General features: G+C 39.9%; 4 protein-coding genes across 13 annotated transcripts; 1 reads left to right on the forward strand and 3 right to left on the reverse strand.

Moving 5' to 3' along the window:
- Nucleotides 1–1,987: 1,987 nt before the first annotated feature.
- Nucleotides 1,988–7,553, reverse strand: LOC144214551 (ras-related GTP-binding protein C-like). Its single transcript, XM_077743020.1, has 7 exons — nt 7,073–7,553; nt 4,210–4,413; nt 3,941–4,140; nt 3,726–3,840; nt 2,895–3,037; nt 2,665–2,813; nt 1,988–2,421 (listed from the first exon to the last, which is right to left on the reverse strand). Exons 1-7 carry the CDS (start codon nt 7,250–7,252, stop codon nt 2,270–2,272), a joined length of 1,143 nt encoding a protein of 380 aa, XP_077599146.1. The 5' UTR covers nt 7,253–7,553; the 3' UTR covers nt 1,988–2,269.
- ppt1 (palmitoyl-protein thioesterase 1 (ceroid-lipofuscinosis, neuronal 1, infantile)) lies at nt 7,232–10,956 on the forward strand. Of its 3 annotated transcripts, XM_077743019.1 has the most exons (11): nt 7,455–7,617; nt 8,096–8,212; nt 8,304–8,413; nt 8,501–8,628; nt 8,691–8,761; nt 8,824–8,926; nt 8,999–9,089; nt 9,519–9,617; nt 9,719–9,790; nt 9,873–10,005; nt 10,807–10,956. In XM_077743019.1, the coding sequence occupies exons 1-10, from the start codon at nt 7,470–7,472 to the stop codon at nt 9,993–9,995; spliced, it is 1,062 nt and encodes a 353-aa protein (XP_077599145.1). In that variant the 5' UTR covers nt 7,455–7,469; the 3' UTR covers nt 9,996–10,005; nt 10,807–10,956. The 3 variants fall into 3 exon arrangements, with proteins under 3 accessions (XP_077599142.1, XP_077599145.1, XP_077599144.1); XM_077743018.1 differs by lacking the exon at nt 10,807–10,956 and having other exon boundaries at nt 9,873–10,084; XM_077743016.1 differs by lacking the exon at nt 10,807–10,956 and having other exon boundaries at nt 7,232–7,617; nt 9,719–10,084.
- On the reverse strand, nt 10,080–16,414 carry LOC144214548 (adenylyl cyclase-associated protein 1-like). Of its 5 annotated transcripts, none has more exons than XM_077743013.1 (14): nt 16,344–16,414; nt 16,058–16,203; nt 13,958–14,056; nt 13,781–13,881; nt 13,629–13,706; nt 12,844–12,987; nt 12,673–12,758; nt 12,482–12,587; nt 12,218–12,410; nt 11,748–11,932; nt 11,553–11,676; nt 11,101–11,183; nt 10,857–11,000; nt 10,080–10,779 (listed from the first exon to the last, which is right to left on the reverse strand). In XM_077743013.1, exons 3-14 carry the CDS (start codon nt 14,052–14,054, stop codon nt 10,696–10,698), a joined length of 1,425 nt encoding a protein of 474 aa, XP_077599139.1. In that variant the 5' UTR covers nt 14,055–14,056; nt 16,058–16,203; nt 16,344–16,414; the 3' UTR covers nt 10,080–10,695. The 5 variants fall into 5 exon arrangements, with proteins under 5 accessions (XP_077599139.1, XP_077599140.1, XP_077599136.1 ...); XM_077743014.1 differs by having other exon boundaries at nt 16,062–16,203; nt 16,344–16,408; XM_077743010.1 differs by lacking the exons at nt 16,058–16,203; nt 16,344–16,414 and adding exons at nt 14,931–14,984; nt 15,075–15,290.
- Nucleotides 16,415–16,772: 358 nt separating this feature from the next.
- Nucleotides 16,773–27,762, reverse strand: kiaa0319l (KIAA0319-like ortholog). Of its 4 annotated transcripts, none has more exons than XM_077743301.1 (26): nt 27,652–27,762; nt 27,458–27,581; nt 26,654–26,823; nt 26,421–26,515; nt 26,150–26,248; nt 24,987–25,255; nt 24,842–24,916; nt 24,227–24,437; nt 24,067–24,165; nt 23,907–24,004; nt 23,738–23,825; nt 23,149–23,241; nt 22,945–23,077; nt 22,656–22,761; nt 22,469–22,591; nt 21,982–22,105; nt 21,766–21,898; nt 21,107–21,255; nt 20,877–21,028; nt 20,215–20,353; nt 19,989–20,148; nt 19,768–19,910; nt 19,571–19,693; nt 19,103–19,193; nt 18,910–19,001; nt 16,773–18,338 (listed from the first exon to the last, which is right to left on the reverse strand). In XM_077743301.1, exons 5-26 carry the CDS (start codon nt 26,235–26,237, stop codon nt 18,142–18,144), a joined length of 2,886 nt encoding a protein of 961 aa, XP_077599427.1. In that variant the 5' UTR covers nt 26,238–26,248; nt 26,421–26,515; nt 26,654–26,823; nt 27,458–27,581; nt 27,652–27,762; the 3' UTR covers nt 16,773–18,141. The 4 variants fall into 4 exon arrangements, with proteins under 4 accessions (XP_077599427.1, XP_077599428.1, XP_077599429.1 ...); XM_077743302.1 differs by having other exon boundaries at nt 27,675–27,696; XM_077743303.1 differs by having other exon boundaries at nt 26,654–26,712; nt 27,458–27,740.
- Nucleotides 27,763–27,773: the final 11 nt, after the last annotated feature.

Raw genomic sequence — 27,773 nt, forward strand, 5'->3', positions numbered from 1 at the left:
TTTTGCTAGCCTTCTACTATATAGTATATACTGTATTACATATTCAGGGTGTACCCGCTCCCCCTACTTCTTGTAATTAGTTGTGATGGGCTCCAGCACCCCCGGCCGCCTTATGTGAGGGTAAGCGAGTGAATGAATGGATAAATTAACCATTGAAATTCCTTGATGAACTGCTAAATTTGACCGATTGATATCTGATTATCTCATGTACTCACAACAATTATGTTTTAGTGCCCAAGTTCAAAGAAAGAATTCAAGTGATTGCTTTCCTAATCACTTTAAATTTGTTGTTTTTTTTTTTTGTAAAATGAGGTTTGACCGGTTTTTAATTCCCATTTGAAGTCCCCACTATAGAATATTTGAAGTCATCACAATACAACGTTTAGTATACAACATGACCTTTGATTGTGTATTCCTGTCTGTTGTTTACCAATCACATTTTTTATAATACTCATTAATACGTACTTAGCTTTGCTTTGTTGATAAGTTTGCGATAACTACATCACATGTATAATGACTCACTTGACTGATTCAATCAGTTGTTTTCATAAACTTCTATTTAATCAATGCTAGTATACACTTGTTTTTACTCAACATGTTTTAAAATGTTTATCTTTTAAGCTTCCTTTATTATAAAATTGAACTGTACTTTTGCCAAAATGTAATTTGAGTACATCTTTCTCCTCATAGGCATGTGACACACGAGCAAGTACACAACCAGGTAAGCTCTTTTCCAACTTTATCGCACTTTTTGAACACGCCTCGTTATAGCGACGCGCTGTTTCTCAAGGGCGCGCCGCCTATTGAAATATCTCTTCTGGTATCCTCCAGTTCGGCGGCCAGGTTATGAAAAGCTCACCGCAGCGACATACGGCACCGAAGAAGGCGACGGGGAAGAGAGCGGAGACGCCAAACAGGTACATAGACAAACGCAAAGGCGCAGGCAGGCAGGCAGGCAGACAGGGCGCGGTCGCCAGTTGGAATGCGCTGCAGGCATTTGGCCACACCCTCTTTCTCTCTCTCCTGCCATAGCGCCTCTGCTGAGTCACCGGCTCGACCAGTATGTGTGCAAGTACGGGCTGGAAGGCCAAATCCTGCACTTTGTACTCGTAGGTTTCCACGCACACCTTGAAAAGTACTTCTGTTTTGGCAATAGAGTTGCTATAAAAGTCAGATAGTTGCTATATCTTTTTTAGTAAGTGATTATTGGCAGTGATCTCATTTGTTATTGATCAATCCACTCACATTTCGGATTTAATCTGACCCTGAATCTGTGAATTGGCACTGAAATAGCTGACTGGGAGGGCCGACAGTGGTATGTGTAGTCCCTCCTCTTTGCCACTTTTCCCAGCATGCCTTTCTCACGCTGTAATGTCACACCTGAGTATAAGGTGACTCGACACAGGCCGAGGTCATCTTTACACTATTGTGGCGGCATGTCCCCCCTTTTTCAACAGCAGCCAGTGGGACATACACTATGTATTATGTCCCATTTAACACAGTGAATGAAACCCAAACTACGAAATAATGCCCCCTCGCCCCATTACAAAATATCGGCTATCCAATGCGTAACATGTTGTCATAACCCTAAAAAAAATGTAATTTTATATTAAAGTGAACTTTATTTTTTTTAAATTAGTCACTTGGCCTATAATCTTGGTTTATATTTTTCTTTTTCCCCCTTTTATATTTACATATTCATCATTTTTAGCTATCAAAGTACTCAACAATACTATTCATTTTGCAAACAATTTCATAGTGGTTTAATATATGTAAAAAAAATCACTTTAATTGAAAAAAAGCATTTTAAACAGCTAGTTTTGCTCAAACATGGACATTGAACCATGCTGCCATCTTATGTTCAAACTGCCAAAGTACTTTACGTGTACATCTACAGTTTGTTAAATAGTAAGTAGTACTATACAAGTACTGTGTATGAGTATATAACGATCATTATTTCATCCTCCACAAAACAGAGAGCCGTCAATCATCAAAATAGAAAGATTTTATTAAAAGAAATTATGTACAGTAAAAAATAAATCATCATGGCCTTAGGAAATGTGATTTTGTCCTTATAAAACATCATTGGAAAGACCCTTTAACATTCACAAAGAGCGTGACAAAGGTTAAATATTGGAAATAAAGACCAGCAAAGATTGACAGAAAACGCAAAATAACAAACTGGCTGAGCGGGTACATCTTCATAACCAGGATCATGCAAAATAAGCATAAGAATTTTGTCTCTCGTAGATAAAAAAATGGCCTCCGTTCAGACGCCGTTTCCGTTGAGCGCGGCGTATTTCAGGCTGCCGTCGTCGTTGCCTGGCAACTTGGAGCGTTTGAGGGCGACGCTTTGGTCGGCCACTTCAAAAACTTCGTAAATGGCTTTTCGGAAACAGTGGAAATTGTACTCGATCAAACCTGTTTCGGAAAGAACACCCCATTTATTATTTTATCATTAATGAATGTATGTATGTTTTAAAACCTTTATTGCAGAACAAAATGTATCATCTTTTGTATTTCTAATGGATGGTATTTATGACAAATATCTACCCTAGTTCAAAAGTTTTTGAACAATTTTAAATGTTAAAAAAACAAAAGTCAATAGTCCTACTTTTTAAAAATAATGATGAACTTAGTAATGATTTCTTTGCGTCTACTGACCTTTTCTCTCAAAGCTTTCCTCTCTGAGGATGCAAACAAGCGCCAGGAACTTGGTGACTTCTTTTAAATAAAGCACCGTAGTATTGTTGAGCTTGATGATGGCTAAAGACTCTTTGTCGTAGGCGCAGCCGCTCCCGTCGTCTAGCAAACTTTTTGGGTTTTTTGAAGATTAAAAACAAAATCAAAACAAATGTACACGTAGAAAAATCTGACCCCATTTTTATTCTCACCCGTAAATGCAGGAAACATCGATGACCACGTCGATCATGTCGCAACAAAGCTCATAGGACTGCATATCCACCGGCGAGCTGTCTGTGGCGATGTAAATCTTGCTGACCACGTCAAACAGGAAGGCCTTCTCGATCCCCGAGTGCTGCCGACGACACACATTCGTCAAAGGTTTGCATCCATTTTTTTTGTTCTATTGACGTTAATAGATTGATTTTTCACATTTATTTTAGAATGATTCAATTCAAAATCTATTGAATAGTCTGTAAAAATAGTGAAGTGGCGTAAATCTAGCACCCAAAATGGCAGATGAACATAATTATTGGCAGCAGTGAATGAGTTAATCATAGATTAAGATGGCAAATTATGTTTTGATTCATTGATAAAGTTGATCAAGCGCTTCTGTCTATTAAACACTGATTAATTTTACTTTGCGACTAATCTCTAAATGCGAGTGGTGTCACCTAAACAGGATTGTTGTCAGCAAAAGAGTTCATCATAGATTAGGTTAGTGATGAGTTGATTAACTGAAGACAATCTGTTGAAAGTATTTTAACTTTTCCGATTAATCTACAACTTCTAATGCCATCAATGGCACTAAAATCGTGCCATTGAGTGATTTAATCAGATTAATTTGATCAGCCATTTCACTATCACATGGTTAAATCAATAATAATCAAAACTGATTGGATGCCTAACTATGTCAATAGCACAAAAATGTTATGGGTAATGAATGAATGCATAGATTAATATGTGATGAATACATTTAGCTTTGGTAGTGAAGGAGTTAAACCCGTTCCCGAATAATCCCCCAAGAAAATGAAGTAGCATACAGATATAAATATGTTCAGGAGGTTCTCCAAGGTGGGCAACTGAGGGATGAGCTTCTGCACTACTTTGCTGAAGGCCTCAAAAATGGAGTGGTCGTAGATGCTGGTTAAGTAGAAGCTAAAAAGAAATGCAATTGGGGAGCTTTTTATTAGCCTAGAGTAGAAAGTTAGTGTTTGTCCATTTGTATTTAAAAAAAAAAAAAAATGTATATATTTACCTGAGGTGAACTTTCTCCAAGCTAGCATCCGCTAAATCATCGTTAGCCCTCTGATGAATATCTCGTTGCGTTTCAATTTTGTGGTCGTCAGACAGCCCGTCAACTTTATGGATAAACACCTCAAAGTTGATGTCGGGATTGACTTTGTAAGCTCTCGACACCGTCACTTGGAGCTTTTCCAGGGCTTCCATGTAATCGTCCTGCAAAACAAAACAAAAATAGATCAAATAATTGTGGAGTCCAGAGTCTCCAGATTTGCTCTGTTTTACCTGAGCGTCGATGACAAAGATCAAGGCGCCGGTTCCGGTAAAAATCATCTCGCTGTCAAACGTGGGGTCGCAAAAGTCCACTTGGCCGGGGAAGTCCCAGATTTGGAAGTTAACAAAGGAGCTGCTGGAGATGTCGTCTTTATAGATTTTGTTGGTGCTCTCCAGAAAAAGAGTCTCGTTAGGGGACATTTTGTGGAAAACCACCTAAGCCAACCACAAAAAAAAGAACATTTTTAAAGACATAACCTCAGTCAATGTTTAAATTTAACATAGAATACAAGGCAAAAGTCAATCAAAGTAGATAGAGGGATAACACATTTAACATATTTACTTCATTTTACCTATTCAAATGTATAGTGTTTAATGAGTGTGTAATGTCAATGAAGAAAACATTTTAAAAAAAAACACTCATTATAAATCCCGTGCCAGTCATTGTTTGCTATTAATATGTGATATTTTAAAATGAAAAAATTAAATGTATTATGTTAAATCCTTAGATTAAAAATGGGTCTGCTCTCTAACATAAATATGATTCAATTATTGAAAAGTAATGATAGTAGATAACTAATGATAATAATCATCTTCTTTAAAAAAAATACATGGTGTTTAAAGATGTTTGATCCCTTTTCCTTGGCCAGACATTTTGAAAATTCTCATTGGAATGACCTCAAATTTTCACAGCTTGTGTAGAAACCTTTCAATTTTTGTGTACTTCTTGTCAAGACAGTCATATGATTACTAAGAAAAGTGTAGCCACTTGTTTGGCGCAGAGGTTTGTTCACTGGACTCTTGTCCGGGAGACCTGGGTTCAAATCTCGGTTGGGACACTTTTTCACTTATTTCTTTCTGTGTACTTCTTGTCAAGACACTCAAATGATTACTAAGGAAAGTGTAGCCACTTGGTTGGCGAAGAGGTTTGTTCACTGGACTTTCGTCTGGGAGACCCGGGTTCAAATCCCGGTTGGGACACTTTTTCACTTAGTTCTTTCTGTGGACTTCTTGTCAAGACACTCAAATGATTACAAAGAAAAGTGTAGTCACTTGGTTGGCGCAGAGGTTAGTTCACTGGACTCCCGTCTGGGAGACCTGGGTTCGATTCCCGCTGTCGTCATTTGGTTGATCACCAAAACCATGTAGGTGAGTAAATGGAATAAGAAAAAAAAAAAAGAAAAACTTTTAAATTTATATGAAACACTTAGTCATACTTTTCAGCAAAAGGTTATATTCCGAACTGCCTTCGGCAGTTCGGAAGACACTTGATGGACCTGTATGTGCGAAAGGCGTTCTCGGGTCGGCCTTCGGCCGACCCTCGACCGCTTGCTTGGTCAGTGAACCGCCGACACCGGGAAGCGAACTTGCGTTCTCTCGGTGCAAAGGCGAGTGAGCAACCCACTACACCAACTCGTGCCCCACTTATACAAGGGTGTTGAAACGTTTTATCCAAGGAAATTGGGTGAAACACTTAGTCATTTTTTGGACAAAATGCTTCATCCACCACTCAATACTTATTCAGTTAAACACTTAGGCATTTTAACTTATTATTTTAACTGAATATTTGGAAAATCTTTGCCGGCACTGGGAATTGAACCCAGGACCACACCGGTGGCAGACTGATGACTTAGCCATTGGGCCACCAACCTGTAAGAGAAGGCTGTAGTACTTATAGTTTTATCCAAGGAAATGGGGTGAAACACTTAGTGATTTTTTGGACAAAATGCTTCATCCACCAATGAATACTTATTCAGTTAGACACTTAGCCATTAATACTTATTCTTTTAACTGAATAATATTGGGAAAATCTTTGCAGGCATTGGGATTTGAACCAACAACCACAGATGTGAGAGACTGATGACTTAACCACTGGGCCACCTCCCTCTTAGAGTAAGTAGTAGTACTTGTATTTTTGAAGGCGAGTGAGCAACCCACTACACCAACTCATGCCTCACTTATACATGGGGTGTTGAAACGTTTCATCCAAGGAAATGGGGTGAAACACAGTCATTTTTTGGACAAAATGCTTCATCCACCACTGAAGACTTATTCAGTTAGACACTTAGGCATTAGAACTTATTCTTTTAACTGAACAATATTGGGAAAATCTTGCCCACATGGTAGTCAGGTGAACAAACTTCTACACCATGAAGTTGACATACTTTACTCTGTCATTATTGGAAAGCCACATTGCAGCACTTTTCATGTTTTTTTCTTTGGTGCCAAATGCTTTAATTTGCGAAGAAGGTACATTGGTTGCACTGTCTTGAGTAACATATATACAAATATATACATATATACAAATATATACATATATACATATACATACATATACATACATATACATACATATACATACATATATATACATATATATACATATATATACATATATATATACATATATATACATATACACACATATATATACATATACACACACATACACATATACACACACATACACATATACACATATATACACATATATACACATATACACATATATACACATATATACACATATACACATATATACACATATACACATATATACACATATACACATATACACATATATACACACACATATACACATACATACACATACACATACACACATATACATATATACACATACATACACATACACACATATACATATATACACACACATACACACATTGTTACAATTATTGCCATACCTTTTAAACGACAATACTGAGAAATGTGAGTGTCTTTGGCAGCTAAATTGCTGACTGAACTATTAAAAGGCGCTACAAAACGAGGTATACTTACACGACTATTTGCTAAGAAGAAGAGAAAAAAACAAGTGGTAAAAGTGCAATATTTCTAATTATTGTGAGTTGACCTTCTGAATGGAAGACTTTCCGCTTCGCCTTCGTCCCATCAGCAGAATCCTCGGCTTGTCAGCTGACACGGTGTTCTCCTCCATGTCTGCCTCCTCCAGCCCATAACCAAAACTTTTGGGGAACGAGCCTACCATATCGTAGCCCCCGCTCATCGCCGGTTCCTCGAATTCGAGCGACATATTAGGACGTCAGCAAAAATACGTCCAATTACCCCCAATCAATCCGATCTTTCGCTTTCTCTCTTCTTCAAGGAATGTTGTCGATAATGTTCTACGCGAGCTAACATGGCAAGCTAACTTAGCAGATGTCCGATGAAAACCGCCTCAGATTGACGTTAAATGCACTCATACCTTCGCGTTGCGTCTATAGAAAAATGTCCCGACGCGTTTAAGTGTTATGAGATCGTATTTAAAAAGTCAGGAATGTGATCTTAAAGTTCGCGTACACAAAACCAGTCTGTCACTTTTGCTCGGGGGTCCCTCCCCCTTTTCTGATTGGTTCACTCTTTCGCGAATTAATCAGATCCCGGAAGACTTGAGCAACGGTAAGCAACGTGTATTTTAGCGTCTTCGTTTTTAGTAAATCGCCTCGGTTTTAACGCGTTTAAAGAAATATAAAATATGATCTTAAACAGCTGTAAATGTTATTAGAAGTATGGAAAAAGAACATGGGCAAAATCTGCGTTCTTTGATAGTGGGCGACGATTAAACGCCGTCCCGTGATTACACCAAACAACAATCTCACGTTTACACGATTAAATCACAATATAAATGGTATTATGCGATAAGTATACATCTGTCTGAACAAGAAAAGCCCCCCAAAAAACTCCGATATATATGTAGTACTAGAATAATGAGAATCTGTTAATAAGACGCTAAAATATGTACTAATCTGGGGTTGTTAGTTAATCACGTGCTATTAGAAAAGATAAAAACTGGCTCGTGGCAACATGTCATTCGTTAATATTTCAACACCTGAATCACTTTTGAACCGATCAAACCAAGTTATATTTCTGATTTCAGATTTCAGCATGGTTGCCATGTGGTTCTTCCTACTGGCACCGGTGTTGCTAATTGCTGGCAAGCCGGTGAAAAGGACCACCAATGCTACAATACCTCTGGTCATGTGGCATGGGATGGGTAAGCACAGTATTATTTATACCCTAATATAGTAGTTTTGAAGTTACACCTACGTCAAAGTCAAATAATTGCTTGCAATTTTGTCGGGCAGGTGACACTTGCTGCAACCCACTCAGCTTGGGTGGCATCAAGAAAATGATCGAACAGGAGATTCCAAACATTTACGTTCTTTCATTGAAGATTGGCAATAATTTTTTAGAGGTACTTTGACAAAAACAGTCAAAAAGTTAACTTTACCATTAGAAGACTTCACTGTTGACCACACACTAATGCGTCTCTCCTTAATAGGACGCCGAGAACAGCTTCTTCATGAACGTGAACGATCAAGTGTCGACGGTATGTCGTCAGCTGGCTGAAGACCCGCTTTTAAAAGAAGGCTACAACGCCATGGGATTCTCGCAGGGAGCGCAATTTCTGTAAGAAACTGAACATTTCAATCACAAAGGCATTTTGCTCAACTTTTGCCACCTCTTGACAGGAGAGCCGTGGCCCAGCGATGTCCTTCCCCGCCGATGAAGACCCTCATTTCGGTGGGCGGCCAGCACCAAGGTACGGAAACCCGCCATGGTCGGGTGTATGGAAGGAAGCTTTTGGAAAACGCTGGATTTTAGGCGTCTACGGGCTGCCGAGGTGTCCCGGAGAGGCTTCCAAAGTCTGCGACTTTATCCGAGCGGCTCTCAATTTGGGTGCTTACAGCGACCAGGTTCAAAAGCAGTTGAGTATGCACATTTTGAGGTCAATTTGATGTGGTTGGTATTCACTTTTTGTTATCTTTCTAACCCCCAGCTTGGTGCAGGCCCAGTACTGGCATGATCCCTTGAACGATGACCTCTACAAAAATCATAGTCTCTTCCTGGCTGACATCAACCAAGAGAGGGTAAGTAAGGTTATTCTAAATATATACATATTAAACGAGGGGGGGTAATTTAGAAAAAATAAGGCGTAAAATGTTAAGAGTTAGGGCTATATAGCTTATTAAATTAAATACACTGATTTACAGTTAGATTTTGAATTTTTAACTATAAATATTCACTCATGATGTATTTTAATGAAAAAATAAATACAGATTTTTACTTTTAAATATACCTATTTTATACTAAAGGACAAAATTGTAAATATTCTTTAAAACAACTTAAGCAGACTAACAAACACCAAGACTATTTTCATAATGATAGGTCTTTTTAATTCATATTTTTGAAAAACAATCAGTTACATCTTTTTGTTTGTTAGTAGGTTTTTGGTTACAACACATTTGCAGCTAAAATGCTACCATTTCTACAGCTATTCCATTTTGTCTCCCCAAAAGGTTGTCAACGAGACCTACAAGGAAAACCTTCAGCTGCTGGACAAGTTCGTGATGGTCAAATTCCTGCAGGATACTGTGGTAGATCCTCTTGAATCAGAGGTAATCAATCACTTGACCTTTAGTGCCATTGATGACGATAAACGTCCAACTTTAAACAATGATCACTATTAGATGATTAAATGTGCTCATCTTTGTTGCAGTGGTTTGGCTTCCTGAAAATGGGTCAAGCTAAAGAAATGGAAACTTTACAACAAAGTCTTCTTTACAAAGAGGTTTGTAGGACTATTTTAACAGAGCTATCCTTTCCCAGCCTGAAAATCTTCAAACTTACCCCTTTTCTTTCTCCCAATTTAGGATCGCTTGGGGTTGGCCGCCATGGACAAAGCGGGGAAGCTGGTTTTTCTTGCCACGGATGGAGACCACCTCCAATTCACCAGAGAGTGGTTCAATGCCAAGCTACTGCCTTACTTACGCTAGGAGGATCTGGGTGGGTGTCACTCTTGACTACTTTTGCACTTTAAAAAAAGGTTGCTGTACACGTTAAAAATAAAAACAACTAAATGTTATTGCAACATTTTAATGATGTATTGTGAACTAAATGAGCCAAAAAAACCTATCAGTCAATCCTCCCCACAAAATGGTAAAGATTGACGATATAAAAGACAACCGACAGCTCGGTGGAGCCAATAAGACGTGAACATGGAATGTCAAATACTTGGGAATGTGACATGGAAAAAAAGTCCATTGTATCTAACTAACGTTAGCATTAGCATGATCGTTTTCCAATGTGATTTGTAGAGTTGCGTACCAGTTACCAAAAACCTACAACTTCATTTGAACAAAAATAAGAGCCCTCTTAACGCAAAACAAAGATAACGAGAGATAATGATTGCCGCAGAGACGATATTCGCTAGCTAATTTAGTGCGGCGTTACTCGTACGCTATTGGCAAAGTGCACCTTGATTGGCTCGAGGAACGCTTCCGATAAGAGCGAGCGCTCCTCGTTGGCTGCGGGGAGGGACAGCGATAGGCCGGTCGGGGTGGAGAAAAAGAAAACGCGCAATTTTATACCTTTCTGGGATAAGCTGGTGAGTGGCTTGATCAGTCAGCTGGGCAAATGCGGGGAGGGGGTGATTGGGCAGTGGACCGGCGAGAGAAAAGGGACGCCTCCTTTTCTCTACCCTGCGATCTCCGAGGTCGTGGTGACCAGTTTGGTGCCGTTCCACACCGTCTTGAACTGCTCGGGAATCGGGTGCTCCGTCTAAAAGAGGGAAAAATGTGTGTTTAGAGGTTTTTTTCCAGCCTGTTTGGACGCCATGCTACATCGACTGGACTCACAAATTCGCCGTCCTTGTTGGGCACCAGGACGTTCATCTCGGAGCTCTTGGCGCTGACCACCTCGCATTCCAGAGAGTCTTTGCTCAGGTAAACGTGGCAACCGTCCGTCTTGTTGATGGAGATGGTGGGGACTCGACCAATCACCTGTCGCACCAAGAAATATTTGCGTTACACACAAGTTATTATCATTACCGGCGCTCTTGGCCTGGTCATCAAGGGCAGCCAAAGAGTTTCATGGACCCACCTGGACTTTGACATCCTTGCAGTTGATGATGTCAACGATACCGACGACGTCGTCAAATACCAGGCCCATTTTCTTACAGTTGTCTGCAAAAAAAATAAAAATATTTAAAACAGATACTACAGTCCACTAAATGTTTTTTAAAAGATAGTCTTACTGTTAATAATACATGTTTTGTTTTAGATGTCATCACTGTTTTTGGTTGGAGTAATTAAATTAATGGGTCACTAATAATGGAGTAATCATTGTCAAATCAGTGAGTGATAAAAGGAATCATTGTTACCCTGACAGTTACATTAATATTGGATCACCATGTGTAGTTCTATCTAATTTAGCAATGAGTCAATTATAAAATCAGGACTGAAATGGTGAGTTCTATTTACTGTCATTTTTGACGACTTAGCCATTTGAAAATGACTCCATAAAATAGGGTGTTAAAAGTAAAGTAACCTCACCGATGGTGATGGAGTTGAGTTTGCCTTTGACCTGGAGAGTGCTGCTGTTGCACTTGAAGGCGTACACCACCTGCTTGAGCTCCGTGTCGCTGATCACAAGGTTCTGCGCACCCTCCTGGTTCTCCTGCGAATCGAATGGCGGCCACCGTCCCGTCAGCGACGAGCAGACGGAACCACGCCGGCGACCCGACCTACCACTTTCCACTTCTTGCCCTCCAGCTCCAAAACGGGGGCGGCCGCGACGCTAGGTGGGGCGGCCGAGGTCCCGGCGCGTGGGCAAGGGGAGGCGAATGGTTTGGGCCCGCTGCGCAATGGGGCGCTCTGGGCTCGCAGGTTGGGGTTCTTGTGGGTCTTTTCGTTGTCCTGGACGTGCCTCAGACCTAGACAAAACAAAAACATTTAAGGGAAAATCTTTAGTTGCAAAAATAAACTGCTTTCATTAGCAATTTTTACACTTATTAAATCAATTGAAAAAACTAACATTAACTATAGTTGTTGATATTTAAAAGGACACAGAAATTGTCTATTTTAACTCTGTCCCTCAGAACACGACAACATTTCAAACATAGGTATTATTTAAATAAATAAATCCACTTTCATAAGGGAAATAAATACAAATAAATATTGCTTCCATCGCTCCAAACTTTGATGACATTCCTTCTTACCCTTGGTGACATTGGCGCCCTTGTTGATGTCCTCAAACAAAGCGTTCCGACTGAGGGCGTCGCTGTCGCCGTGCACCGTGGAGCTGCCAAAGTCCACGGGAGGAGGTGGCGGGCCGGGTGGAGGCGGGGGAGGGCACCCGCCGGGAGCCTTGGGAGGAACTGCCACGGCCGCCGAAGCCACCGCCACCGGACCCTGGTCGAAAGGAAAAAAATACAATAGAAATGACGGAATAACTGGCATTAGAGAGACAGAGGGCCGCTTACCGTTTTGCTCCAGGACAAACCGGTGGTGTGGTGCTCCTTGATGTAATCCATCAAGGTGGTCCAGATGAACAAATAGGCGTGCACCCAATCCACGTGCGTCTTGTCCCTTTCAAAAAGGAAGAAGAAATGTGACAACTTGCTTTTTCCCCCCCTTACAGAAAACAAGCATTGGGATTTTGTTGGGTTTTTACTTGTCTTTGTACTCCTTGAGTACGCGGTTGGTGTAGAAGACGGCGGCGTCCCGCATCTCTTTGACGTACGGACCAGGTTTGGGGCTCTGCCGCCGAGAAATTTTAAGTGAGCTTATATGTGGGGAAGTGGAAAAAGAGGGCTAAAAAAAGGGAAGAGAGAAAGAAACACACTAAGGCAACCCATCCCAGCGCGGGCACGCTCTCGCTGATGGCGGACAGGTGGTTAAATTGCGGGGATGTGCGCTTCTTCTCGCGCCACTCTTGCACATCCTGGATGATGTCAGAAATGGGCTTCAGGATGGCACCCAGGGCCGCCTTTAAAAGAAAAGCACAAAAAGTTCTTAAGTTCGCAAAACAACAGTAAATGCAACATTTGAGGTAGAACTGGGCGATGAAATAACAATATATATATTTTTTTTTGTTTTTGTAAATGGCCATATGTGAGGTAAATTTACACTTCACACACTGAAACTAGCTGGCCAATGGTGATGTTTTCAGTTGATTTTTGTCTTAATTTCATATTGCAGAGCAACTTTTGGTTTGAAGGCCAATTTATAAAAATAAAGATGCCTGTCAATTTCTGCTGGTTTTATTCTTAACTTTTTATAGTGTAAGGAGGGAGTCGGCTTACCTTTATTGCACAACAAAAATACTATTAAAGATCATATTTCATATTTTCTCTTATTATAAAGTAAGGTAACAGTTACTTTTACATTTGAATAAGGAGGAAATTAATTTATGTAGTTCTTCACAGAAGTTAGAAGTGTTTTTCAATTTGGAACAAAAAAGATGTGATAGTTATGATAATTATGGATTTTTTTTATCATGGTAAGATTTTTTGTCAAATCACCCAGCTCTAATTTTAGGTCATTCGAATATGAGCCAAGTCATGCTAAACTATTTGGATATGAATCAATATAGACAAATTAAAGTGAAGGAAAAATGGAAAGACATACATCAGAAGGCTTCTGTGCACCAGACGCCATGAGAATGATTTGCCTCTGTTTGGCGAAGGCTTCCTTCATCATGTCCGCCTGCGAGGAAAACGTTAAAAGATGAGTGGCTAAATGACGGGTAGAATAAAAGGGGTGGAGTCAGCGTCACTTACGTGCTTGAGGACATCGCCCCCGATCTTCTTGCTGATGTTGTAATATTCCGCCAAAGGCCCGCTGACTATCTGGTCAAAGGCGTCCACGTAGGCCGCCACGGCTGTAACGGCGAAAATAAAATGTTAGCATCGGTCCTAGTAGTTGTGGTTGTTCCTCATGAGAGAAATATTGCGGACCTCCGGCGGGGGGCGCTCGGTCGTTGGGCCCCGACATGGCTTCCAGACGGCCCACGGCCAACTCCAGTCGCTGCACCAGATTCGCCAGCTCTGCCATACCTGCGTGGCATCATCATAGGATGAGAGTTGCATCAGTGTGGTCTCAATTTAAAAAAATCTGAAACAATTTGATAACATTTCATATTTCTACATCAAGTCTTGTACGATGGTTAGCTTCGGTAAGACAGCAAGAATGTGAACAGTCCCGAGCAAGTCTAGACATGAAACAAAGCTATGTCGCCAACTTCACTCTTAGGAACATTTCTTCTTTGTACATTGTGATTATGATTAATTACAGTCCAAATTAATAAACCAGGATTAACCAGTTTGTTATAGTTTTTTTAAAGGCAGCAAAATAACAAATTGTGTTTACTGTCAAACATTTTTTGAGTGGGGGGCAACTTGGCCTGACAAAATACTAGTAATATTTTTAACTCATTGATGCTGGTGGACCTCCAATTGCCATGTTCCCTCAAGGGAACTCACATTTTCAAAAAAGATTTGGCATCTACTTGGATTGAACTTGTCTTGAGGAAGAACAAACATAGATAATAATTTCCCTGTGGTTTACAGCACATGAATACAGTTTTCCAGTCAAATTGGATGTGTATGACAGTCAGGTGCCCTTTAAATAGTCCACAAATGACCGCAAACCCAGAAACGAGCCTCCATTTGACATCACCCCTCTGCAAATTAATTTCTGAGCCCATCTCGGCGATGGAACTAGATTAGCCAAGGACACTCGCCACTAATACCCACGACCTAATTGTCTTGTAGAGCAAACGGCGCCCTGAGATACGAGTTTCATCCGCTTAACCGGCTGCACTTGTAACTCAAAACAGACTGGGAAACCCTTTCCTTGCCACCATTCGTGGAAAATACGAAACATTCCCATCAAGTTACCGTCTTGTCTGTACATTGCCGACCTACGTACATCTGTTGGAGAAGTTTGAAGTCAAAGCGCACCACCACGAAGCAGGGAAAAAACCTGTGAGACGTTCAGGGACAATGAGACGTTCACGTTAGCTGGGACGTTCCGCTTGCCGTCAGGAAACGCGATAGTATATTCGGATCTCACCTTTCCCGTCGAATATGCTTCGCACCATCGTGGAAGCTTTATTAAAATAATAGTTCAGCATAGTTGAGGTTTTTAAAGCTCATGAACGAGTTGATAGAACGGTAAAATGCCAAATGGAATGTACAGACTGATAAATGTTGACGTTGGCAAAACAGTCGTGCTCTTTAAAAAACGCGTTGAAAACGGCATAAACCTCGACTGGATAAGTACACATCTTCGGCTGATTGACGAACGACAAACTTATAAAAACAATCTTTCAAGTATATGACGCTATTGTACGCAGTTTCTTTGGGATCTTTCTTTTTTTTGACAATGGCGTGTCTTTTTAAAGCGTGAAGCAAAAACGTCAAACAATCTTACAATTCCCAAGGGACAATAAATAAAATCACAGCCACGTTGACTTTACCTAATACAATAACGCAACGATTTGGACGACTAATGAAGCATTCAATCGTGAAGACAAGAAACCGTAAGTGACGTTCACGTGGCCTCGAATATTAATGTTTCGACATGGCCAACGCGGTTAATGAGTTTTAGCACATAAAAAGGGGGAAAACAACAGAAAACTGCGTTTTAGACGCCGGTTCTGACACATTTGCCAACAGGAAACCTTCAAACGCTTACATAATGCCTGGCTGTTGACTCCTTCCCTTTTGTAGTGTCCATCCGAATTCAGCATTTCCTGGTTTTGTCGCTAACACGCCCTCCTTTGCAAGCGCAATTATACCCCTTTAGTTTTTAGCGTACAAACGCGCATACTTGACGAAAATCGCCCCTCAAACGATTGTATTAATTTGAAATAAGTTGGAAGATCTGGTGTCAAAATAGCGCTGCGGTACACAGTTAGCCACCTCGGCTAGCCAGCCGGGTGTGTTAGCGAGCCACTGATTGCAACGGTGATGACGAGCTAGCCCCATTGCGTGCAAATGGCGTTTAAAATCAAAACAAAAAGCACGCCACAAAAGCAACACGCGAAAGTTTACCTACTAAAGCGGGTCACGCGGCGACTTGGTCGTCTTTTTTGGACGTCGATTGGGCGAAGTGGACCGAGCTTGGCTGGTTTCTTCCTGGATGAACTTACCCAGCTGTCACCGCGCCTCGTTTCCGCCCTTGTCTGTGGAAGCCGTTCCTTTGCCATATAAGGCGTGGGAGACACACATAGAATCAAAATTAGTGAACATTGAAGAAATATAACGGTACTATTTCTTAACAATCCCATTTTGTGTTGAATAAAGAGTTGTTTTGTCTTTACAAAGCAAATGCACAAACCTGTGTGTGCCAATGCAATCTTCTCTTCCACCTTTGCAGGTACGCTTTGATGATATCGTGGAGCCCCGCCCATTCAGTCATATTTCCTGGAAATTAATGCTTACATCCACAAATACTGATCCCCCCCCCCCCCCCCCCCATATTTTAATTATGCATCCATGTAGGTTTAACATCTAACTAGTCTGTGTTGCAAAATAGTAGTTAGCAGTTAAAATATACTTGTAAATAAATGTAAATATTTTTTGTCAGTAATTGGCCTTAAATAAAAACATTCATCTTTTTTAAGTATAACTTTAATTGTGTGTGTGTGTGGGGGGGGGGGGGTCCCTTGGAGATTATAGTTTAATAAAAGTCAAAATATGACATGATCCAATCAGGTTGGCTGTCCAGTCCGAGGAACACAAACCCATATCACAAACCTTCATCAAATCGAGGTCAATATGAAGTCTTTATTCTAATTTCAAGATTATGCATTTGTATCAGGACAGGACATGCATAATCCTCTTCTAAACCTCATTTAAAAGATTTGAAGTAACATTCCCTTCATCTCAGATCCCATTTCTTCCGTTATCTTCACAGTGGACTCCTGCAGAGTCATGGTCGAATCAGGGCAGTTTTCTTCAGTTTTGCATCGGACAGATTCAAAATTGGATGTTTAAGCGATTGCTTCACATTACTAAACGCACCCAAAATGTGACAGTGGTTGACATTCAAATTCATGTGTTTCACATTCTGCATGCAAAGTGATCACCAAAGTGGGAGAAAACTTGGCTCAAGCACCAATATTGGTCATCCAAAAAAAATACATATGCTTTTGTTAAAGTAAATTTCTCCTTGTTTAGGTTGACAATGTAATAAACTTTAAAGTAATTTCCCGCTATTGACAATCACAAACATCCAATCCGTTTGAACAGGAGGTCTAAAAAAATCAATTTTTCATCAGATTATATTTGCTGAGATTCTAAAAAACTCAGGTCACTGCAGTGTTTTTTTAATTAATCTATTAAATACCAATGTGATACAAAAAAAAAACGCAAATTTAATGGACAGATTAATCTATTGATCGCAAAATTAAGGTCAATGAGTTAAACCCAGAAAATTGAGGTCAGCCTTTTCCCATTCAAAATGAATTTGACTTCTCTTGCAGTCAATAAGTTGAACGAAAAATAAAAATACTTGTCCGTGAAAAACATTTGGTTTAAGCTCCTCCTTTTCAAGATTCTGCCAAAATTTTCAGTCGCACACGTATAATAATATCATTAAAATAATCTGCCCGATTCTCCAAAAAAAAATAAAAGTGCATCAATGGATCACAGAAGGAAGATTGTTAAAAAGTAGTCTTCATTCACCTGTTAAAAGTAGTCATCATGGAGTTCTTATCTGTATTCCAGTGGCGTTCTTGTCTCATCTTCAAAATAAAAGCAGCATAGTAACTCTACAACACTCTGAAGAAAGACAATTTGGCACATCAGCCAGAAAAAACAAACTAAAATAAATAAAAATCAGGCGCACACACTGTACAGCTTTCATGATCAATATCATTTTTCTTCAGCCGGCATTTTGATTTTCAAACCAGTAACAGTGTGAAATCAGTGAGTTAATTCTGATTTTCCGGGAAACGGACGACAAAAAAACAGGGCTTGCTGGTTGTTAGTCTCAAGTTAAATAACAGTATAATAATATCCCCCCCAAAAATGGGAGCATTTTCCTTCGTCATGGCTCAGTTTTTCCAGTGTAACATGCGTTCATCAAGTGAAGTGAGGGGGGAAAAGAGAGTGGGTAGGGGTCACCTCATTTGCTATAGCAGCTCTTCCCTGTGTTTCTTAGCTCTAATGGGACCCTGGCCATTCCTCAGGGTGCCGTTTTGCGGTCCGAGCAGGTGACCGCGCTCCTGTTCCGTCCAGGGAAAGCCCACGCGACCCTCGTCGCTGTCCAGGTCCGAGTCGGAGCGCATGAGGGCTGAGGAGGTGGGTGCGGGGACTGGCTTCATGCGCCCTAGAAAAAGAGATTTTCAAAAAATTGGGGGGAAAAAGCTATACAATTTTTATCTAAAAAAAAAGGAACTCCAATGTTTTTCTCTCTCTTTTAAATGGAACAATATCGATTAAAATAATACAAGAAAATTTGAAAGCAATTAATGCATGTTTATTTTTGTTTTCCCAATCAAAACACTTTTCTTCCTCTCGAATCTGATTGGTTAATATTGATGGAGCTGGATTTACATTTTGTTGTGGCCCTCCCAGTCAAAATGAATTGAACCTCTTAATAAATATTTTTAAAAATAAATGCATAGACATTTTTTGTTGTTGTTTTTCCAAATAAAAATAGAAGAGGTTTTAGTTGTTTTTATTTAAAATGAAACTAATGTGCTTTCTATTTTGTTTTCCTTTGATATAATTTAGAAAAAGAATAAGAGATTATTTTATTTCTCAATAAAATAGATAAGAGGCTCAAAAAAGGAGGATTTTGACAATTCTTATGTCAGTGGTATCTTTAAATGATTCATTAACTATGAAAATATTTCTCCATTATATCTGATAATGGATTTGCAAAACTTTTGGGTCACCTGTTCTGGCCGGTTGAAGCTCCAGCGCATCTTGCTCATCTGCTTCCAGCATTTTGTACCTGCTTTTGGTCCGGCGGGCTTTGCTCTTACGTCTAAAAACAGAGGAAAAGAAACCCCAATTTTCTTCTGGCGAAAAAAAACATGATCGCTTATTCATTATTGATCAGAAAAGGACACGAAAAGTGGTGCTCACCTGTCACAGCAACACACACAACCCCAGACAACCGTCGCCATGGCGACCACAATCATAAAAGATGCAATCGTCACGTAAAGGACGCTCCACTCTGAAACAAAATTGATCAATGCAAGATTAATCTATTTGAACGACATCCATGACACTGAAATACACTGTAAATATAACTCATAAAAGCTTATCATGGCTAGTAGAAAAGTAACATATTTTTGTACTATAAGTCGCACTAGCCCAACAAAACACAATAAAAGGGGGGAAAAAGTCACATTTTTGGGGGTAAAGTATATTTTAACTAATCAGAAACAAAAAAACAACATTATACAGTAAAGTAGTAGTGAAAAAAATAGTCCAATCTGAATATAAATTGAACTATGAAAAAAAGTGCAATTTATAGTCCAGAATATCCATTACTTTGACTATAATGAGATATGCATGAAACGAATTGGACGTGGTTGTCAAGTCATTTACCGCAATTGCTTTCAGCATCGCCGAGCTGCGCCCTGATGAAATTCTCCATCCAAAATGGCTGACAAACGCAACGTCTTGTGAATGAGTCGCACTCGCCGTGACTGGAACAGTTCAGCTGGCACACTGAGGGAAAAAAAACACAAAATTAAAAAGACAGTGAACTAGCCTGCCTTCACTGAAGAGCAGTCTGTTCTCACCGACGGTGTCCACCCGCCGAGCTTTATAAATAAGAAAATCATTCTTCTGTTTCCTCAACTTGTTGCGCAGGCTGAGTGCGACACTTTGACCCGACAGTGGAGGCCGCCCCGGTCCGCCTGACACCAGGAAGACTAAACGTGTGCTAACACCGCAAAAGGAAAATATTTAAATTACATTTAGTTTTATAATTGTATAAATGATCTCCTCCCAAGTCTCTGACCTGTGTTCGTTGAATGCGCCGATTTCCCGGACGACGATGTCGCCGTCCAGGACCCCTAGCAAGACACCGACCTGCCGCAGCAACATGTCGCGTTGACGGTGGGACACTTGGTTAACGGGGACCTCCAAGATCAGTTCCACCTGTTCTCGCTCCCACGGGTCTAACGGGAAGAGGGTAAAAGTCATCGGTTTGGGCGCGTGTGCAGTATATTATGGGGTCAACGAACCTGCTTTAACCTCCAGGGCACCACTATCGGTGCTGGTTTGACCTTTGCTATCAGTGACAGACAGGGTGAAGCTGTACTTGCCCTGCACCAGGTTTCCCAGAAATAAGACGGCTTGGTGGTCTGAGTTGTTAAGCACGTCCTGGAAAGACAGTGGGATTTTTTTTCCATGTATTAGATTGGATTGGATAACTTTATTCATCCCGTATTCGGGAAGTTTTGTTGTCGCTGGAGCAAGAGGGTGAGGATGCAGAAATAGGAAAGGCATTTTAGACATAAATAGATCGGTAATAAGTAAGTTAATTAATAAGTAATACATGAATAAATATATAAATAAATAAGCGTGTTGCTGAAATATATGTGTATATATATGAGTATATGTGTATATGTGTATATGTATATATATATATGTGTATATGTGGTATATGTATATATACGTTTATGTGTATATATATAAGAGTATATGTGTATATATGTGTATATATATGTATATATACATGTATATATATATATATGTATATATGTAAATATATATGTATATATATGTATATATGTCAATATATATGTATATATGTATATATGTATATATGTAAATATATATGTATATATATATACATATATACATATATATGTATATATACATATGTTGTGACCCGCCTTCTTACCCCAGCGGCAGGACTGCTGTCATCTCTGGTCCACAGGTAGGTGACCCCACCTTTGTCATCCGTGGAGCGAGAACCGTCCAAGGTGGCGGTCCGAGCCGGCAGCGTCATGGGCGGACTTGAGAGCACGTGCGCTACCGGTGGCTGGTCCAGTTCTGGCTCAAAACAACCACAGCGTCATGATTTCTTTTAAGGCTGGCCAGACTATACTATAACATATTTGATGTGGGCACCTTCTCTAACGATCACCGTGACGGCATCGCTACTCTGCAGCTTCCGTTCGTCGGTCACCGTCAGCGTGAACTCGTAGGTGCCAACTTGGAGGCCCGTCACCGTGGCGACGGCGCCGTCCGAATTCTCCATTTTGACTCCATCCGGACCTCTGGGAATTGGACATGGAAGATGCAATTGAGGGGCGTAGGCGTACAATTCATTTGCTATGCAGAGCAAACATTTACCTTGTTTTGCCGTAAGACTAACACTGTACTCATACCATGTTATTTATGATATTTTTTAAAACTTTCAATAATAAATAAGAGCAAACTAACTCACCTGACTGTTAAGTTATTGGTATCTTGACAGCAGAAGTATGAAAAGACTCCCCATGACCACAACTAAAATGTCCCCAGGGCGGCAATGTTGGTAGAGGCCACATTCTCATCAATTGGTATTGATATTGAAATTAAGCCTATTTTATTTCTCAACCGATTTTTCAAAGACTATCAATGTCAAAGTATCTGTTATTTACTGGATGGTAGCCATTGACAACACTTAACGTTCATACCATTTAAAGTGGAATGGGATATTAGCCAATGAACAAACTATATCTCAAAGAGTACATATCGCACAACCTGTTAAAGCAATGCTACGGTCAACTTCTGAATATACTGACTTGGTTTGTTTCCAGTGATATTCGACTATCTTTTGGTCATCGCTGCTTTTACTCCCATCCAGCATAGTTCGATCAACCGGTAACGTGAGTTCTTTCTCCGGGCCAGCGTCTGCTTGGGGTGCTTTGTTGTTTTCTAGAGATAACAGAAAATACCAATCATGACGAGATCAGCATCTGACGATCCGACATGACTGTTTTTTTTTAAAAAAATTTTACCCGGTTGCACGATAACTGTGACGTGGGATGTGTCTTGTTGTCCGGAAGAGTCGGTGACAGTGAGCTGGAAGGTGTAGTCGCCCTCTTGCATGGCTGACAGTTGCAGGATTTGGGTGCGCACACCCTGGAAAACACAAATCGAGGTTTATTTATTTAAAAAAAATATTTGAATGGAATTAGTCTCCTAAATTAAAAAATATAAGGAATGACAAAAGAAAAACTGAAAATGTCTTAATATTTTTAAAGGTATTTCTGGATAAACTACTCATTTCTGAAGTTAATTTTTGATTTAAAATACAGAAAACAATAGTCTAATTTTATTAATACCCATTTTCCATTATTTTATCTAATAATTCTCAATATGTAGTAGTATAATTTGATTTTTATCCCCACTTTTTTGGCATATTTCAAAACGTATGAATAATAAATAATAACTGTCAAAATTGGATTGAACATCTACCGCCTTCATTGGAAGACAAGGACTCACTTGCATCTCCACTACTTTATCTTTGCTCTCAGGGCTGAGCGACCATTCATAGGCGAGCGAGTCGTGGTCGTCCGTGCTCTCGTTGCCATACAGAGTGATGGAGTTCCGTGGCAAGGTGATGACCTGCATTGACAAAAACAATGACGTTCATACACGCCAAATGGTGAGCGAGTGATAAAATGTTGACCTGGTTGGGTCCACTATTGGCCACGGGCTTGTAATCCTTGGCTTTGTTGACAGACAGGGTGGCTTGTGTTGAGTCTTGGGCACCATCGGAGTCGGTCACAGTTAAACTAGCAAAAGATAGACCATTAAACAAAATATATATGCATTTATTGCATTAAGTTATTTTAAATGGGAAAAACGGATTGGAGATACAAGTAACTTGACACACGAGCTCGGTCCCGGAACGCAGTGAGCTCGTATCTCAAAGTATCACTGTATGTAGTTTAAGGTTTTAATAGACGTGTACTTACTTGAAGGTATAGTTCCCCGGAACCAGGTTGGTGAGGGTGAGGACGGGCGTATTGGCGGACACCTTCTCCTCCCTCAGGGGACCTTTGACTTCTTCCCAGTGCCACGAAACCACCTTGTCATCATCTGTGCTCTCTAATGATACAAAAATATATTGTTGTAAAGAAAATGTTGCTTTTGCAGTCACGTTTTGATTGAAAACTCACGCCTGCCGTCGATCACCGTCGAGCTGGTCGGCAAGGAGATCTCCTGGAACTTTGGTGAAACCACGGCAGCGGGAAGCTTGTTGACTCGCGGTTCTGTCAGGTGGAAAACAAGAGCGTAATGGGATCTTATTTCAAATGGATTTGTGATTTATATTAATCTCTTTAAGGTTCTTTTGGGGGGGGGGGCTTGTTGGACAATGACAAAAAAGTTTTTGGGGTGTTTTTTATGTGAAAGGTTTTATTGAGGTTAAACATTAAAGAAAAACCTTTAACTTTTATTTTAGTTTTAGGTCAAATATTTTTTTATAAATATAGGGAAAATTTTAAATAGAGGAAATGCCCATTTTGGGGGGATATAAAAATGTTAAAATGTCTTTTTAAATTACAAAATAGGATACTAACTGCATTTTATGGGGAAAAAAAGCATGATGATTATTTTTAAATAGAAATGATTACAAATTGGAAAATAATCACAATTTATAGTTACATTTTGAAAAATAGCTCATTTTTTCATTTGAAAATGAATTAAAATAGGAAAACTATTTTTTTTTACTGGTATGTCTTACAGCTGGGAAAAAATGCACATTACCTGGTTTGACTGTTACGTTGACATAACCTTCCCCGTGGGCTCCTCCCCCATCCACCGTCACCTCAAACTCGTACAAACCAACAGTTAGCTGGAAAAAAAATGATAAGATACTCATATTTTCTTCAATTTTGGCTTGTTTTTTTAAATTGAAAACATTATTCACCCATACCTTGCTGAGCTTGAGGGTCGTGCTGTGCTTCCCTTCCATCTCCCCGCTATAATCTTTGGGGTGCGTTATTAGCCTCCAGTCAAATGCATATTTTGTATCTGCCAGGAAAGACGCCAAGTTCCAAACGGATTCTGCTGAAAATCATATTTAACCGACTTACCTGGCGGAGGCGGCGGCACCACAAAGGCGTTGAGCTCCACTGAGTTGCTCGGCAACGTGACTTCCACGCTCTCGCCCGCCGACACCACCAGCTCCCTCACTAGCATCGAAATCAAATATTGGCTGCAACCTTTCAAAATTGGACAAAAAAAAAATCTTACCGGATTGCGTCGGAGGTGCGCTGACGGTGGTTGTCGCGGGAGTGGTGTCTTCACTGTGATTGGACGCCGCGTCGTTGGGAATGCTGGAGTTGTGTTGAGAGGTGTCGATTTTGTCTCTTTTAAGAGTGAGGTTCTTTTGGGATAATTGTGGAAGACTACTTGGGTTGGGGGAAGATAGAGCTGGCTGAGCTGGATCAATGTTGGAGTTCTCCTAAAGAGCCACAAAATCAATATTTTTGCTCAATTAGTATTAGCCCAGATTTAAAATTGTTTTTTGGGGGGCTATAAAGTAACTCTTTTGCCTATAGATGTCCAATTGTGTCCATTTGAAGTGGGGAGTGCACATTTGTTCAAATGGTTTAAATAAAATGTTAAAATAAGTAATAATGTAAAGCAAAATTAAAAAAAAAAGAATAGAAGGCAATTTACCGGTTATGCTTTTTCCTGTTAAAATCTATAATAAAACATTTTAGTCTTATTTTGCTTAAAAATTGTCAGTTTGTGAATATTAAGAGGCCCAAAATTTCTTGATCAACAAATGGATTGAATCTGACACATTTTGCCGTCAAAGTCAACTACAGAGTTACAACAAAAACAGTAATTTGCAGTAATTACCATGCGAGGCTGTTGCTGTTTTTGTTCCTCCTGTTCTGCTTGACGGGCGCTCCTCCCTCTTTTTGAGCCGGAACCCTTGAAAAAGAACAAAACAAAAACATGAATTGGACACCTATTTCCTTGTATAATCCAAAATGACAATCACCTTGCTTAGAATCTGAAGAAGTCCCAAAAAATCTTGATCTGGTTGTGGCACATACATAATGGGGCATCCGCCTGGTAGTGAGCATGTCAGAAGTACACATCGCCCGCCGTGGCTCCACACGGCGTGGCAACTGGGCCTCAGGCAGCAAGTCTCCCAGCAGGTGGGACCCCCTCGCCCATCCGCCAAGGGGAACCAACCCAGGCCAACCACATTGGTCCAGTGGAGCCCCAAAACCCCACCGGTGACGTGGCACATCTCAGCCGATTCACCTGCAAGGCATAAATATCGTGAATATTTCTTAGAAAAGCGGACATAAACAGAGCTAGCAATCTGCTCTGTCAGCAGTTGAGTGAGAAAATGTGTTTTTTTTCAACCTGAAAAAAAGCACTAGCACATTATGCAATAATCACTCAAAACAAACAGTTTTGGGTGATTACATGCAAATGTAATAAACTTAAAGTTGCTCATTTTGAGAATAAGCCTCTTCAGAAATAACAAACAGAATTTTGGGATGTCAGTATATATAAAAAAAATTTCTGAAAGAAAATCAAAATTGATTTTGCACATCAAAACCATGGTTTGCTCTAAAAAAACTATTGTTTAATCAAAGACCCTGTTGGCCTCGGTTGAGTCACCCCACCTCTTGTCCATTCTACGTACCCTCAACACACAGAGCCTTTATTGTTCAGTTTCCCCATTGTAGACCCCCCCCCACCCCCGCTCCCTTCTCAATACCCACAGACTATAGCCCACGATTCTGTATGTGATGATTCGACAAAATAAACAGTTTAAAAAGCAGCAAAGAGGATAAAGACACACCTTGAGTAACTCCAGTATTGATGGCAAATAATTTAACAGGAGCAGATGTCAATTTGTTATCAGTTCCTAGACTATAAATGCCTTTTATTTTAAAAAAGTGGTTTTACAATGGTATACACTATAAAAACACTCAAACTGAGAAAACATCTCAACAATCAGCATTAACTCTTACATTGCCAATCCAAATGTATTGGCTGATGGCAATAAATCTGTAATTGTATTTTGCAATTAATCTAATATTGCAGTTAATCTATGAATATCTGATTGCCAGGCATCCTAGCGTAAATGGATTTGACATCTAATCATGTCAATGGCAGTGAATGAGTTAACAGAGCTTATGTTACCTGTGGTAGGAGCCAAAAGCAGGAGGTGCGTCAACGGTAGCAAAAGGAGGTGTGGTAAACTCCAAGTGAGGAGGTATGAAGGAGACATTTTAAAAACACCTAAAAAATAAAGAAAAATACTCTATTGAAATATTTTTGCTTATAGGAATTACAGCAAGTAAACCATATAACAACCCATTAGCTAAAAGCTTCCATTCACATCTTGTGACACACTCAAAAATGTTGCAACACCAAAGTTGCACCTGTTTAACAAGTGAATTTGGCTGTTTACCTTTCAAGGCGCCGAGCCGAGGGAAATGGAGATGCTTGCGGATGATCGGAAGGACGAGCGTTGCGGCATAGTGGCGTCGTCAGACGTTAAAAACCCTGGAAGCAAAGAAAAGTCAAAATTTAGGGGGAAAAAAGTGTGTGGGAACAACAGATTGAGTTCAACGTTTGTTGGTATATGCCTCGAGATTGAGTAAGACTGTCAACATGCCCCGCAGTTGAAGGTAACTAGCTCACCTGTGTTGATGACAGCTGGGAGATGTTTCTAAATGGCTCCTTTTCTCTGGAGAATCTCTCTGAGACCAAAAAGACAAATGGGGCAGATCTCTACTTTATCACACTTTCCTCATCCTACTTGACTGATGAAAAAGCACATTCATGAACCTCCCACACACAAGTACTTGAGTCTGTTGGAAAAAAAAACATTCAAACAGATGAATAAATCAAAACGTGATTACTTTATGTATTGTAGTCATTTTAGTGGTGCAATGTTAAAAAATGGCCTTGCAATCATTGATTATTTACTTTTCAATGATGTATTTTGCATCATGATGATGATGATTATGAGATATAGAAGAAAAGCAGTATTTTTAAATAGATATCTTATGTAAAATATTTTATTTAAAAAAGGGAAATATGTATTTATTATGGATTAGTAAATATTCGTATGTATGCAGCCCTCCAATCTAATTAATTAATGGAATATAATATCACAAAAAATATTTTCTTTACATTTAGATGTTTAACTCATTGACTGCCTCGACGCTGAAACATCCAAACATTTACCACCAGTTTTCCCAGTTTAAAATATTTAAATTCACATTGGAAAGACATTATCCAGTCAAGACAATACATGATTTCATATTTCAGGTAGCCCATGATAACAGGTTGTCGCATTCAAGGCCGATTACTTCAGCTTGACGAGTCCATTGCATTAATACGCTATTATAAACCTCTGATAGGATAATCTACCACATCCACTGGCTCACTTAAACGCACCACATCCCGTAGTAGTGTATACATAGTAGTAAGAGTGAATACCTGTTTTTCCGGGCTCCTTTAAGGCACCTTGAGCCTAACAGCTGCTGGCATTTCTATGACTTATTTACATGCTGTGTCCACGGGATCTGCACGTCGGTTTACAAAAAAATGCAGTTCACGCCACCTGGTTAAAAAGACATTTGAATTCGTCACTCGTCCTCTACTTGGTGTGTTAAATCCTCATTGTCACTCACAGTACAGTAAATTGGGTCACTACCGTTCATGCCCCTTCAGTTGCTAGTCACAGCAGCAATAATCACCGGCAAGTCATTTCAGAGATAAATATGATTTTCCGGTGGTCTTTTCAAAACAAGAT

The sequence above is a fragment of the Stigmatopora nigra genome, chromosome 21, assembly GCF_051989575.1.
Source record: "Stigmatopora nigra isolate UIUO_SnigA chromosome 21, RoL_Snig_1.1, whole genome shotgun sequence".
Taxonomy (NCBI): Eukaryota; Metazoa; Chordata; class Actinopteri; order Syngnathiformes; family Syngnathidae; genus Stigmatopora; species Stigmatopora nigra.